Source organism: Tachypleus tridentatus, chromosome 10, assembly GCF_004210375.1.
Source record: "Tachypleus tridentatus isolate NWPU-2018 chromosome 10, ASM421037v1, whole genome shotgun sequence".
In the NCBI taxonomy this organism is placed as follows: Eukaryota; Metazoa; Arthropoda; class Merostomata; order Xiphosura; family Limulidae; genus Tachypleus; species Tachypleus tridentatus.
The window spans coordinates 129,584,114-129,600,857 of record NC_134834.1 but is presented as its reverse complement, the minus strand read 5'-3'; the positions used below and the strand labels follow the sequence as shown (position 1 = coordinate 129,600,857).

At 30.9% G+C, this 16,744-nt stretch overlaps 1 protein-coding gene across 1 annotated transcript in view; it reads right to left on the bottom strand.

Moving 5' to 3' along the window:
• Window positions 1–1,807: 1,807 nt before the first annotated feature.
• The window catches only part of LOC143230298 (voltage-gated inwardly rectifying potassium channel KCNH6-like), a 188,449-nt gene continuing 173,512 nt past the window's right edge, over window positions 1,808–16,744 (bottom strand). Inside the window, exons 16-18 of the mRNA XM_076463564.1 lie at window positions 11,389–11,685; window positions 9,039–9,207; window positions 1,808–6,399 (exon numbers count right to left, since the gene is read on the bottom strand). Of these exons, the coding sequence (XP_076319679.1) occupies window positions 6,205–6,399; window positions 9,039–9,207; window positions 11,389–11,685 (661 nt within the window). The 3' untranslated portion in view covers window positions 1,808–6,204. The remainder of the gene's footprint in view (window positions 6,400–9,038; window positions 9,208–11,388; window positions 11,686–16,744) is intronic.

Below are 16,744 nucleotides of genomic sequence, written 5' to 3'. Positions count from 1 at the left end.
CTAAGCTTTTACTGTAACAAAGTTCATATACAAATTGACAACTTACTTTCTAAAACTTACTTTCTCATTTTTTTTAGAAAGAACTGGTACAGTGTTATTTATTGATGTTTGTACATTACTTTTGAACAATATAATATTAGACTTAAACTATCATATTCCATAATAAATTTGATTATACTAAAGCACAAGAAATAGATAATAATTTAAATAAACAGAAATAAGATATGCTGATTTAAATTAATGTAAAAAGTCAACTTGTTTTTCAAAAATGTATATTCTAAGCTATATTGTACAGTATCTTAAAGGGAAATGTTTACTAATTGAGAAATTGATTACTAATTACTTAGCACAAGAAGCTATATTGTACAGTATCTTAAAGGGAAATGTTTACTAATTGAGAAATTGATTACTAATTACTTAGCACAAGAAGCTATATTGTACAGTATCTTAAAGGGAAATGTTTACTAATTGAGAAATTGATTACTAATTACTTAGCACAAGAAGTTTTATTTTGCTAAACTTTCAAGCTATGATGCACTGTTTCTTGATATGATTGCTAAGTTATGAAGTACATTTCCATATATCTACTGGTCTTTTCTCAATTGATTTAAGAGCTAGGTAACTGTGAATGATTCATATACAGGGTTGCCTGTAAGTCCCTATCCATCCATATGTTGTGTTTAAACAACGTTATAATACTAATGATGAGTTGAGGGCAGCTGTTACTGCAGCATTTGGAACAATAACCCCTACTATGTTGAGGAAAATGTCTCGCAGAACGTGGCATTGCATAATATTATGCAGCTAGAATGAGGGACAGCACACAGATACACTGGATATGTAAGATATATAGATGGGTAGGGACTTACGGTCCACCCTGTATAATTACACTATGCTAATACAAACTAAATCTTTGAATTGACATAAATTGTATAGATTCAGTGCAAATGAAGGGTACACAGTTTCCTGTATTGTGTTTCACTATTACCAGAAGCATAGGACTGTACTCTGTTTCTTCACCTGACTGTTTTGATAGCATGGAAATATAATGCATTCAGTATTCATAGTTAAGTGATTGACACACTACTTAAATAGGGTTCAATGCATTATAATGAAAATTTTGGTTGTTTTTTTATTATTACATTTTACAAAGAACAATTTTACAGTGAAACAAGTAAATTTTACCAAAAATATATAGTTTTTTTTTTTTATTTTTAAACTCTGGCATATATTGTGGGTTAGGGTTCTAACTGTACATAATGGTAAAGAAACGCCTTCGAAACAATGAATTAATATTAGTTATTAACAGTAGGCTTTGTATTGTTGCAAATGGCAATGATTTTTCCTTATGTTTTCAAGGAGATATTTTTCACTATCCAAAGGACACTGGACAATCTGATAATACAACAATGACAATAAGATAGTTATACTCCAGAAAATAAAAGGATTATTTAATGCAAGTTGTCTTTTTGCCTACATAGTTCTGCTGGAAGATTTTTTTCCTTTGTTAAAACAGAATCATAGTAATGGATTAACTAATAAAAAAATGTGAAGGATTCATTTCTCTGAAAGTTTACTAAATAGTGTCTTAATTTAAATTATTTGACAGCAAAACCTAACTGATATTAGTTTATTTTTGCTTAACATTCTGAGTACATAGGTATGGTGTTAAGTAGAATTGTCTGTTACTTGTTACTGATCAACATATTACTAGTGTAAACGAAGCATGTGTAATTAAACTTGATTAAACCTACAAAATAAAAACATATGAATTAACAATTCTTTTGAAAAAAGTTTACACACACATACCTCTTGCATAGCTCACTTTATTGTTTTGCTTTTCTTATTAGTGACCCAGATAGCAAATGAACTAAAATAAATACTGAAGTTAAATATTTAAAAGCTAAGGTAAAGAGTACATCTTTGACAAAAGTGTCAAGCTAAAAGCCACAAAAAAGTGTGACTTTACAACTGCTGAATACTCATCTGTTTTGAGACAAGTGAATCAAAGAACAAGCTACAACCATGTCATAGAAGTTTTCATAAAATATCAAAGATAAGTATAAAGAACTTACTATATTAAGGGTGTACAAGCACAAGAGTTAATGTTCTTTGATGAGTAAATACATGTGAATATCTACAAGCATAGCTCTCAATCAACATGATCCAACATACCTCAGTAAGAGATGCACTGAACATACCAATTAAAAGTATACAACAGATTTCTAAATAATTATCCATGTACGATTTCTTATCATAGTCTTAATATTTGTAGTTAGTCACAAAAATAATTATTTAAAAAATATTGTGAAACATATTTCACAAGAACTCAGTAGCAATTTTTACAGTGTATTAACTAAGTAATGGACAAAAATAATTATGCCACTTCAATAGTTTTCAAATTCAATCCTAAACTTTAACTATGAAAAATTTAGGTCTCAATGTAAAGCAACTTGTTAACAGTAACAGTTACTCTAACATTTCCATCATATTTAGTTACAAGCTTTTTACTTGGAATAAATAATTAAGTAAATTTTCTTAGTCTGTTAAATGTTCACAGACGATACACATGATGTAAAACTATCAGCTCAAGACTTACTTAAAGGCTTTCTGATATATTTTACTTTCAATACCAAATACATCTTAGGCACAAGTTAGTGTATAAAGTTCCCACAATATTACTAATTTATAAACCATAGAAATGTGATTTACTAATTGTTGAATGTCAAACGTCTTTAGATACGGCTTAAGGACTTTTGTCACATATATTTGACATCCATACCAATTTTTAAACCCCTGATAGCATTCACCAAATAGTATATTTTATGGAATTTCATTTAGTGGCAATATTACTTTTATTTTCTCAGGAAACAGTAATTTTCTGTGAAATTTCACACAATTTACTTTATCCACTACTAAACATTTTTCAAAACCAAACAAAACTCTCATCAAACCTGCTGTTATTTGGCATAGCTTTCAAACATTGGACATCTTAAAGAACTTTGCCAAGTTATAAATTTTCTGAGTAAGCAAAAGAATCAAATATGAAATGTGAGCAATTTTTTGTTATAAATCACTTAAGGTTACCCTAAATTAACCTATATTGCATCAATCATTTTATGTGTGTTTTACCTGTTACATAACAATATTCCAGAAAACAAAACTGAAATTAAAGGTTTTTATAAGTATATAAAAAATGAAAACTAACATGTTTTTGTCAAGCATAAATGTGTAAACTATAGGTTCCTGTACTTAACAGGCAATTAGAATTTTTTCAAGTAATATTGAAGTGAACAAAAACAATAACTTACTTAAGAAATAATAGCAACTTTACATTTATGGTACAAACAAACAACTTGTGACTTATAGTGGAAGAAACTAGGTAAATTTGATCAAGCAAATTCATATGAATGTGCAACACTTGATATAAAAATTAAGCAATTTCTTAAGTTCCATAATGTGAAGTAAAAAACAGAGCTCAGCTGAATCACCAAATGAGCAGATAATAAAAGGAAATACCAGTGATTCACAGTGGTGAAATAACAAAGCTACAACCTACAGTGTCATGTTTGCAAGGCCTTAAAATCCTTTATTTTCTCATTTACAGGTAGTTTACATTAAAGAAATAGCACTTGTATGTAGGACAGTGCAACATAACTGTATTAATTAAAAGTAATAAAAGCTATTCTGTTGGTTCCATTCTTCTAAGGTATATAATTTATTAAGAGATAAGGAAACTCTTTAAAAAAATTTGAAATATTAATTATATAAAGTCTATCACTATTAAGACTTCCAATTACTTGTAATGGGAATAATATTTATATCAAATGATTCCCAGAATTTTATTTTATACAAGAAGCCTACTTTGCAACTAATTAATACTACACAAGATTTCAGACAAATAACCCACTGTAGTCCACTTGCATACACAAATTCCAGCATCAGAGTATGCGAGAAACTTTTGTTAAAAGAAAAAAAAAAAAGACTACCACTAATATGAAGGATGAATATCAGCAACAATTACACTTTACTACATTTACATCAGTAATAGACTTTAAGATCTGAAATGTTCTTTTTATTTAACACAAATTTCTTCCTACTTCAAGCAAGATTATAATAAATAGTAAGAGACATTTGAAATAAACTAAGCTTTCACTGTAACAAAGTTCATATACAAATTGACAACTTACTTTCTAGAACTTTCTCTTCCTTTTTTTTTCAGAAAGAACTGGTACAGTGTTATTTATTGATGTTTGTACATTACTTTGGGCAATATAATATTAGACTTAAATTACCATATTCCATAATAAATGTGATTAAACCAAAGCACAAGAAATAGATAATAATTTAAGTAAATGGAAATAAGATGTGCTGACTTAAAATTAATGTAAAAAGTCAATTTTTGTTTTTCAAAAATGTATATTCTAAGCTATATTGTACAGTATCTTAAAGAGAAATGTTAAACATCACTAAAGCTAATTACTTAGTACAAGAAGTTTTATTTTGCTAAACTTTCAAGTTATGATGCACTGTTTCTTGAGATGATTGCTAAGTTATGAAGTACATTTTGATATATCTACTGGTATTTTCTCCATTGATTTAAGAGCTAGATAACTGTGAATGATTCATATATAATGAACATGTGATATTCTTATAACTATAAAATGACTGCTTTTACCAACCAACTTATAAAAGTTCAAAACTTTATGGGTTTTAGTTACAGGTACCCATGAAGAGTGGGCTTTTTTTTTATTGTATAGCATGAAATAAATAATATCTCTACATTTACAACCAGTTGATACCAAGAACAAGAAGCTGGATCAACTTCTTAAAATTAACACTTGAATTTCATCCAATATATGTATGTATGCTGCTCAATAATTTAACTCTCAAACAATATCAGTTCAATGGAATTGCTGGTAAAATGGATGTCAGTCTTTCTTAAGAGCACTTAAGATTATCTTGTTTTTTAACACATTTAAAATAAATTTCAAACATTCATACTAACTAATCATAGAACACTTAAAATAAATCTCACTCACCATTAAGTACACCTTGTGTAATATAAAAACAAAAAACCAAGACTGGCAAACTACCAGCAGAGCAGGTAGTCATGTTAAAATCACAGCAATTTTCTCAAGTTACCTTAAAAATATAATACTAAGTATCAATATTTGTTTATGAAGACATATTGTCTTCTAGACAAAAACAAAAGACCTACATTTGTGCTTTATTATTTTGATTGTTAATAGAAAAGGCTATTAATACAAAATAGCCATTGATGCTATTTGATGAAATAACAATATCTGACACAAAATATACTGCAAAGATATAATAAGAAAAAATGTTAAAATTAATTCACTTTTTCTTCCACCAAGCTCTATATTTTGACCACTTCAGTATCTTTCACAATTTTACCAATTCATTACCTGTAAAAATTCTTCCTGGGTCACCATGCATTTGATCTTTGTTTAAAATATCATTTTATGTATCACAGACAGTTTCACCAAATATAGTAGAACCCTGAATGATGCAATAAAAGAAAAACAATTCCCTGAGTAACAAAGCATAAAAAAAAACTACCCAACAAAATTAAAGAACAATAAATGAACATTATAACATATTATAGAATGAATGATGTAACATCTAAAGAAGAAAATCAGATAAGGTCAGCATTTCAATGGTAGCAACAAGTTTCCTTATACTTATTGACAACTGAGCTTCTTAAGCAAAAAACTTTATACAAAGAGACTTGAGTTCTAAAATTAACAGCATAGTTAACTTAATGGAATGCATTTAACTAGATTTCATAGTAACAACCACCATTAAGAATTCCACACTTCTTGAGCTCTCTACTGATTACATACACCATCCATTCAACTAATCAGATACTTTAAAGAGATACTGCAGAGGTATACATAGTTCTTTAGTAAACACTTACTAGTCATCAAAAGATGTATATAAATTTTAAACATTAATTCTATAAACAAATACTAAAAAGAAAATCATTCTCTGAGTGATTTTACTTTCTTCACATTGTTATTAACTGGTATGCCAACCAGTATAAGATAAAAGCATTAACACCAATTATGCCTTCAAGTAGACAGAATATCTTAAAAGAAACAGCTCAGGATCAACTTTATTTATTTAAACAACTTGCTGTAGAAAAATAAATACAACTGCAAATAAACTATACAAAATTATTTACACTTCTGAGGACTTAGAGTCCCACCTTGAAGCATAGCTGACAGACCATGATTTATCGCTACCAGATGGCTGGGCTTCACTCTCTCTGACAGATGAGGATGACAACCTACTAGCTTGTTCTTCATCTTTACCAGTTTGGAAATCAAGTGGAATTGAAATGTAGTTGACAGGCTTTCCATTTATAAAACAGAGCTAAAATATTATATAAAAATCTGCTATTAATAAATGATATAACAATGGGTTAGAGAGCATATATTTTGGTCAAAGAAAACATTTGCAGCTATTAATTAATGTGCATTTTACCCTTTTTTCTCAGTTTTTCTCAGGTATGTTTTATAAAAGTTGTTGGCTGTAACAAGCTTGAAACAGTATTGCCAATAGATCAGCATGCATCTATTTATAGCAGCAACCCCTGGCTTGAAGTATAATGGAGTTGTGCACCTGCTAGTGGCATTAGAATTGGAGTGTCCCTGACTTTCAATACTTCCACTCTAAAAGTTGTTCTGGAATAATGGTTGTGGTCAGCAAAGCTGTTACTTTTCTTTCAACAACAATATACTAAAGACTTTCTACTTTATACAGACTTTCTGCTTCATCAGTAAAATTTAAATGTTACACAGATTATGGAACATTTACTCATTTTAAGTAATAATCATTCTAATTTGGTGTTTTCAAGTTTTCCCTGGAAACTAATGATTAAGACACATACACACAAATATATACACTGCTAGCCAAAAGCTTAAGGCCAATGAACATAAAGAAAAAATATGCATTTTGCATTGTTAGACTCAACCACTTATTTGAGTAGAGCTCTGAAAGATGAAAATAAGAAAAGAGAAAATAAAAATAAAATACTTTTTAGCATTTATTAGGGAAAATGTGAACACTATGAAATTAGCCTAAATATTAGTTTGTCAAAAGTTTAAGACCATACCAAAAAGAAGTCCTAAACAGGGTAGGAAAAATGCCCAACAAGAGGTCTCGGTATTACCGAGTTGCACAGCCGTCACTGTAAATAACTTCAAACATTTGCTTTGGCATGGTCGATATAAGCACTTGCAGAAGGCTGGCTGAAATGTTATTCCAAGTGGTGAAGATGGCTTCACGAAGATCATGCATTGTTTGGAACTTACGTCCATTTCTACAGACTTCCCTTGCCATCCACCCCCAAACGTTTTCAATGGGGTTTAGTTCAGGTGAACACACTGGATGGTCGAAAAGAATCACTTTTCTCGTCATAAAAAAGGCCTTTGTCCTGTGGGCATTGTGGATGGCAGCGTTGTCTTGTTGAAAGATCCAGTCATTTCCAAACAAGCAAGGGCCTTCAGTCAATAAAAATGCTCTTTCCAACATGCCAATGTAGCCAGCTGCTGTTTGTCACCCTGTATAACCCTGAAGCTCCATTGTTTCATGGAAGGAGAAAGCATCCCAGATCATGATGGAACCTCCTCCACTGTGTTGTGTAGAAACTCTCTCCAGTGGGATATCCTTACCGTACCTGTAACATTGGAAGCCCTTTGGATCATCCATGTTACATTTTTCTCATCAGAGAAGAAAACCTTCCTCTACTTTTCTACGTCCCATGTTTGGTGCTTCTCAGCAAACTTTAACCAAGCTGTTTTGTGGTATGGAAGGAGGCATGGCCTTTGAAGACGTTTATGGTTATTAAAGCCTTTCTCTCGTAGATGTTGTCTTATTGTACATGAGCTGCATTCTGTGTCTGTAAGGGCCTTAATCTGGTTTGACGATCAGCTGGTACCTAGCCAGACAACCCGTCAAATCCTCCTGCTTAACACCAGCGAAATTTTCTTGGGCTGACCACTTGAAATTCTCATTCCGTATCCTTCAGGGTTTTTTAAGTAATTTCCAACAGCAGTTTTACTACGCTCAATCTCAACAGCAATAGTACATTGAGAGAGACCTTGCTTTTGCAGCTCGACAATTCTACCATGTTCAAACTCTGTCAACCATTTAGAGTTTGTCATGTTTTACCCAATGTAACACAGGAGATGTCAGTGTGAGATGTTGACAACGCTAATGCTGGAACACAAATGACTAAATTTCGTTATGTGTTTACTGATTAACACTTTGTTTCAGTATGGTCTTAAACTTTTGACCAGCTAGTATTTAGGTTACTTTCATAGTGTTCACACTTTCCCTATTAAATGCTAAAAAAGTTTATTTTTATTTTCCCTTTTCTTATTTTCATCTTTCAGAGCTCTACTCAAATAAGTGGTTGAGTCTAACAACACAAAATGCATAATTTTTCTTTATGTTCATTGGCCATAAGATTTTGGCCAGCAGTGTATATATACACACATACATACATACTTCTGCATTCATTTTTAAAACTGTTTTAAAATTTTCATACACAAGCTAATACTGAAATTGTGAAATTTGTGGAGATAGCAAAGACAGTTAATGTTCACTGTTTACACTGGAATGTATTATATAACATAACTGCATACAACTAAATTTCTTGATATTTATATATACAAAATAAACTAAATGTTGAGGAAATATATTTTTATTTTCTGATTTCTTCCCAATAACTTTTATATTCAATCAATATATTATATATTCAGACCTTTAATAAAAAGTGTGATGCAACATTTTTCAAGAGACTTACAGTTTCTTTAAGTAAGGTGATGGGCTTAATGCATGATATCAGCACATTCTGGTGTAGTTATCAAGGTTTGTAAGTGAACTTTAATTTTACCTCACAGTGTCGTTTTGCGATATGATTGTATTCAATATCTTAACAAAAGAGACCAAAAATACTTGTTTCTTTTAATTCCTTCATAAAACATGAACTTACAAGACAAACACACCTGACTTTGTCCAGAAGGTTGTGAGTAGCTACGAACTGGTTCAGGCACCCTGTCACTCAAATCAGAAGGAGGCACGGTAGATGGCCGAGGTTCTTCCAACAACTCATCAGTAGAATTAGAGTCAGAACTTGGCCATTGAATATCTTCTAAAACAGATTCTTCTAGTGACCTAAGTGTTAATCAGAACACTGGCATATAAATGTAATCATGTTCTGTATGTCACATTTATTTTAGGTATTCTACATAGCTATGTAAAGAAATGAAACAACAATTAAGAACATTGCTTAGATTTTTCAAATTCTGAGATTAAATTTTATCAAAATTTTAGAGCAGATTATCTAAAGTATGTTTTTGGACAACAAACCTTCCTTATGCGTGGCTCATCATTGAAATTTCTACACGTTCTTTGATAAAAAGGTATGATTCAATCTAAAAGAATTATTCTAAAATCTTCTATCTCCATCTTCACCTACAAAGATTTTTAAAAGTAAAATTTTTATCATAATCACATTATCTAATAAATAACTGAGAGAGAAGTACAAACACATTTTACTGAGTGAATGGAAAAATAATGTATAAAAGTAGTTTAAAATCTTAGATGTAATTTGTCTATTTAACAATGATTCTCCAAGTCAACCAGGCCATGTGTAGTACTCCACCTCCAGTAAACACACAAATAATTTTCTTCAATTATCTTGAAACTTTCAGAGAATATGTATTGTCATATGATGAATCAAATGTTGTTAATGCAAAGCAATATATATCTAGATTATGTAATCATCAGGTACTGTCAGGAAAATTAGCAAGTGGAACATACTTCAGAGGTTAGACGTCAGAAGCATCAGATTCAAAGCTTACTTGCAAATGCAAGGCAGCAAGATACTTGATGTGATACTAGTTCAGCAGAGGTAGATGTGATCATAGTATGAAACCAATTACAGGAAAAGCAAGCCCTAAAAGAAGCTTGAAAATAATTTATGACAGTGCTTTGAAAACTGTCAAAGAAAAGCAAGTCTATCTAGAGACTGTGTATGCCCACAGAATATTCAGTAGACATAGTCAGTCATGAGATGAACAGTGAATGTTTAACTTTGACCAGCTACGAAACTACAATTTCCATAGACAAAAAACATAGGAAAAAAGAAATCATCAGCTCATGCCCTATAAATCAATTTCTTATTCTAACTTTTCTGGATTTTCGGATCTTGTGTAGACCCCATTTTTTCACTATAAATTACACAACTGGTTTATTTTTCTCAAAGATTTGTTATTAAAAAATACATTAACACTTGGCTTTTTGACAGAACCAAAATTGTTAAATAGAGAAATAGATATTTCTGGAAGTACAGTAGGATCTATGAGTCATGCAACACCACAGTCTTCATAAAGTTCAATTAATTCTATACTTTACTCACAGTACTTATAGTTAACAGGTTGTGCTCTTGTATGTAATTCTTTTAAAAGCTTTACATATTTGCCTTGCAATGCTTGAAAAGTGCCCGTTTTACTTACGAGTTCCTACCCTTTTGTTGTTCTCTGCATATTACTGATTATATGAGGGCACTTCTGTAGTGTAACTGCTCTACGCTCATGAAACTCAATTTTTTTTGTGGTTTTAAAATACTTTTCACAATGACTTGCAGAATTTGTATTATGATAACTATCACAATTGTTTTGCTGTGTTACTTTTTATCATCAGCTTAAAAACCTTGTATTTATCATATTCTTACTACAGTATTTTTACCATATTATAATTTTTCTCTCAGGTACAATAGTGACTCTTCTATAATACTAAAATAGCACCAATTTATTACAATCTTACTCACCTAGTTACATAAAAAAAATTTTTTTTCCTTAATTTTATTTCTAAATTCTTTCTTATGTTCAGCAACTTACTTGAAAGACTTTTTCATTTAGTCATTTAATTAAAACAAAAAGTGACAAGACATAAGACAGAAAAAAGCACAAATAAGACCTAGAAGCATCTAGACACTTAATAAACAATACACGTATACTGTATCTGTATAAAAAAAAAACTATAATATTTTGTTGTAATGACAAAAACTAGCCCACTGCCTCATGCCCTACAAATTAATTTCTTATTCTAACTTGATCTGATTAAGTCAGTAAAAAGCAAGAAAGCAGTAGCCTTGTCATGATTCATAATAGCTGCAGCCAATAATTATTTTTCAACTTGTAATAGAATAAATCAGCATCTAATGAATCTTAATTATAATAGATAAAGCACTAATCAGAATGTAATACATACAAAATACTTATCATGTAATCATCCACATTCATTACATCTATTAGTGTCTAAGTGAACACTTATCAAGACAATACTACTCACCGACTAATGTCTAGACTACGAGTTGGAAGTTTATACTTGAACTCCTTAGTAAAGGTCGGAGTATTTTGAAGACTTACAGCCCTCCTGAAGAATTGACTCCTGCCTCTTTGTAGAAGGTGACAACTTTGGAAAGAAGATGGCCGCTGGGTGGACTTTGTCTTTTCAGGAACAGAATATCTAGACTGCATACCTTCTGATGGCAGTAAGGTGGAGGGAATAGCACCAGCAATCTGTGAGAGAATATTCATGACATTCTGCATGTCTCTAGACAGACGACTTTCAATATTTTGTATCTGCCTGTGAAAAAGCAACAATAAAACAATAAACTTGATTTCAAACAATTTCAGTGATTTTTGTACTTGTCTCTCCTCAGACACAAAAAAGAATTATACTCCACATTTTAAAATAACATAAAATTACTAGAAATCAACAGTAATTTCTTAACCCACAAAATAACTTGTTTTTATACTATCCACTGCCATTTGGATCCATATTTTGCAACACATTCAATGAATATACACTATGACCTCTTACAACATGGAGAAGAAAACTGGTTAAAATCCTCCACTTTCTATGAAAACTACATAACAGAACCTCAAGAGTAATGTGTAAGATTAGTTACAATATTGAGTATATGTTTTATGTACACCTGTCTATTAAGATTAATATGTTATTAGGGATCCTGGAACTAACAAAGTCATAAATTCACAAGCCTATTTTGGCCTATAAATGTTTTCAAAACTGATGGGATAAAGATCTTTTAAGTACTGTTTTGGCTTAAATCAAGAACAACAACACAAAGTCTAAATATGATATATAATCCATTTAAAACTAAGAAAGATATTTCAGTTGTACTTTGCTTGCTCCATTTTTGTAAAGAAATATTTTTGTTGTGAATGTGCAAATGACTCTAAGTTTAATCATTAACCAAAGATGAAGGTGAAATTAATTTGATGATACACCACAGACAAAGCATGTTCTGTAAACAAATGATAATGAAATTGCTAGAAAAACAGTACACTGCTGATCTCCAATGAAAAAGATTTTTCTTATCTATGCCTCAAGCAGAGAAAGCATGTAATCCCTAAAAAGTGGTGTCACAAATTCCTGAAACATATTCAAAAAGTCTTGTGTGGATAACAGCCTACTAACATATGAGGGCCATTTTAGTTAAGAGAGAGAAATTATTACAGTTCGGTAATTATTTATGAGCATGTCTTGAAAACAAAATCTCTAAAATTGACAACCTCATTGACATGAATGTTACATAACTTTCTTCAGCTCTTCATAAAGCTTTTAAAATAGTAATCATGAAATAAAAAATTACAAGACAAAGGCAGGTCTTTCAAAACAAAGACTACAAAACAACAGATAATAAACACAAGAATGGCAGCAAACTATGAAATACTGTGATGGAGAATGCAGGAAAATGATTTCAGCAAACAAAAATAGATGATTTACATAAAAGATTGAAATATTATTAGTAGACTCTACATACAAGCTGGCATTACACCAACTATGATGATTTATCAGTACTCCAAAAACATTATCATAGATTGATATGCTCAGATTACTAATTTAATTACAAAAAAATAGAAACAAGAACTCTTACACATTGAAAAGAAATCATAAACTATACAGTAGTATTAACTAGCTGTAAAGTACATTATGTTACTACTGCTTTGATCAGAAGTGGAGAAGGTCTCTTCATGCTGGATATTCAACAACACAGGCCTGCAATAGTTTAAAAAATGGTATCTGTTTTTCTCAATCACGTACAGATATTTTACAAAATGTTACATGTACTTTTATATAAGTGAATCACTTTATTGAAATCGGGTCACATTTTGTTATGTTATAAATGTTGACAACCACTAGCTGTAGATTTCTCTAGACCAATCACAACATGAGAGACTTGATCATTCTAGAATCCACATAAAACATGCTACTAGTACATAAATGGTTAAAGTGCCACATGACGTCATTTCTGGATAGTATTTGTTTCTGTGTGTACTTTGACATAATTTTTTTCTTTTCAATATAATTTATTCATTGCTATGGTAACAAGATATTATGTAAATGACCCAAACATATTCTGTTATATTTGTGGTAGATTTGTTGTAAAGAAACAAAAACAAAACATTACAGAATTTGTCAAAAAACATATTAAGTGTAATTTGGAATAAATCTTTGGTACAAAGACAAATCATGAGCTCTGCACAAAGTTTATACCATTTATGTCAAAGAGTTGAGACAGTGGTCTAAAGGTAAGAAAAAGTCTTTGCCTTTGTAAATTCCAACCACAGAGATGACTGCTATTTTTGTTCATGTAATGACATGTAAGACTACAACACTCAAAATAAAAGAGAAATTTCTTATTCAAACCTTTGATCTGCTATAAGACCAGTTGTTTATGGACCTAATGTACCTGTACCTACTCCATTGGATACTCTTGATACAGTTTCATCTGATTCTGAATCTGATGCTAATAGAAATGATGATAGGGATTGTTTTCTATCTGAAATGTCAGTTGTACCATAAACGTGGTTTCATAAAGACATTAGGGAAAAGGAGAGGAGGTATCAGGGAAATTAGAACATCAGCATAATGGCTGATTATTATTGATCACTGAAACAAGATGCTTTAGATGCAGCATGTAAAAGAAAGATCAAAATGTAATTTTGAGGCTAATAGGTTTTGCAAAATCATCAGGGTGAAGGAGGTTGCATATTTGTTTGACATCAATGTTCTTCCCTTTTCTTTAGTTTGTTTATATTTTATTAGCAAACGTAGTACAAAAAAATGTTTATGAAATAACCATGAAAACATTCTTCCCCAACCAAGGATATAACAAGAAGTAAACCAAGTAATAAAAGTTTACATATTAAAAACAATATTGAAGAATATATCTGCTAAGAATAAATATTTTCATAAATATCGTTGTTAAAGATAAGCTGCTTTATGCCATAATTTATTATGAAGTTTAATCCAACTGAAGCAAGTAAAGTTACTTTAATTACTTATCAAGTGTGATTATCTGTTAACTGGAATTTCATTAAATTTTCTACTCCAAATTACCTATCATTTGGCCCTTGCAAAAATAAATGAAAATACACAGAACACCCCTTTATGCTGAATTAATATTTTACATAACTGCTGACAGAAAAATATTAAAATTCAATGAAAGTTGAAAATAAGAATGTTTTATCACAGGATTAAACTTTGATCACTCGTTTTCCTTTTGCTGTTATTTCTTGAATAAATTAAACAAAATTTGTGTATAGCATGTGTTAAAATATTGGTACTAGAAAGTCTGAAACCCTCTTTTTCAAATCAGAAAAAAATGAAACTGAAAACCTAATGTTGAAGCCTATTCAAAGTTATGGGTTATAGAGATGGCATCAACTAACAAAAGTAAATTTTGATAAAGGTGTTATATATATTTGAAAATTACTTTTACAGATGGTTTTAAGATCCATGCATGGAGAAAAAGAAACATTATTTCTATCAATAATATAAATCTGCTATATATATAAACTAAATGAGTACTTAATCTCATATACTTACAGGACTTGATACTTTCTTGGCATAACCAATCATCTTCAGGCTTTACCTTTCCTACATTATTCATAATTTTTTAGCATACCTTAGCAGTGAAACAATAAACAAAATCAAAGTCTACAATCCAAGTGATAGGTGTAGGAAAGAGGGAGACAGACAACGAAATGTAAGAGGAGTTTATTCAAGATCCACATTTTCCAAACATTTAGTATTTGTATATGGAATTACTTCAGGTATCGCATTTTGCTTAAATCTCCACCCTGAAGAGAAAAGAACAACTGAAAAGATCAAACACACAACAATCAATATTATCCAAAAGAATAGCAAAGTTTCAACTGTGTATAAGATATTCTAAAAAGGATAATATATTAGATATTACCATGTTCAGCAATGACTGCACACCTTTGTCACACATTAGTAGTTTCCTGCCCAGTCAAACAGTAGAGAGATAGTATTAGGTAAATATTTGTCTGCACCAGTCAGTACAGTATACATAGTCACAGGTCAAATAGCAGTTATCCATGGCAGGCTTAAACACATGATCTACAGTATTCTATATCATCAATAAACTACAGGGAAAATAGCCTGAAAAAAATAACTGTACAGAGACATCAGACACACACAAAAAGGAGTAGGACTGAAAGAAACAAATTTGGAACCCAAACAAATGAAAACCTTCTACACCAAAGAGAGAAGCAAAGTGACAATGGGTACCAATGTATAGGAAGTCAAAAGTGATGAAAACAAGGCAATAACAACAGAACTGCAACACTGAGGTCATAAACAAGCCATACTCATTTTTGATGAGATGTTATCTTGGTGAAAAGACAAAATAAGAACAGAAGAAAAACAAGCAAAAAAAAAAATTAATAGTAGTAGTCAAAAAGAGGGAAAGACCTGCACCTCCAACCTCCACCAGAGTTATCTTCACATCTGAACTCTGAACTTAGCCAACATCTAATTAAAGAACAAGGCATAAGATGGTTAATAAGCATGCATCATATAATAAATAAATGCATAACAAGCAATACTAAACAAAGGCATAAAAAACATTTATAAGTGGAGCAAACAACCAGAAGGTGAATGGCACGATTGGGAAGAGGGGTTGATTCACATGTCAACTGCAAAATGTTCTCCACAGTTATAAACATAATATTTGACCTGAAGAGCAGAAACCAAAAGCTCCCACCAAAGATCAGTAGAAGCTAAGTGATGCACAGTAATGGTATGATGTACATGATATAAAAATCTAGACTCAGTAACCTGTTTAAATTATCAACCATATTCTCTGTCTTCAAGAATGAAGAAAAACTGGTGAAACAGCATCTTAAGTCATAGGGAGAAATATGCAACCAAGATATAAAAAAAACTTATTCCCACAAAGAGCCCATCAAATATTTAATGGTGTTAGGCATCAGATCAATGATGTCCTAAAAATAGGTGAAGGAAAAAAAAGAAAAGCTTTAAGGTGATAAGAGGATATAATTTCATTAATTTCAAAGATGTAAAAAATGTTAGTTATGGAGAGCCTTAAGAAGAAATTTTAATGTTGCACTTTGAAAACTCCTAAGATTTTTCTTTTAATCTCAAAGGACTGAGAAAGTTGAAAAAATTAAATAATGAAGAGTAAAGTGGACAGACAACCCACAAGATCAGAGAAGGAAAACTGATGGCCATAAAATGGGAAGCTAACTGAGATGTTGAAGTTTGCAAGATATTGATGGAGCATAGCTGACACTAATACCTAAAAACCTATCACTTAATATTGCAATCATGAATAACCGACACAAGTATA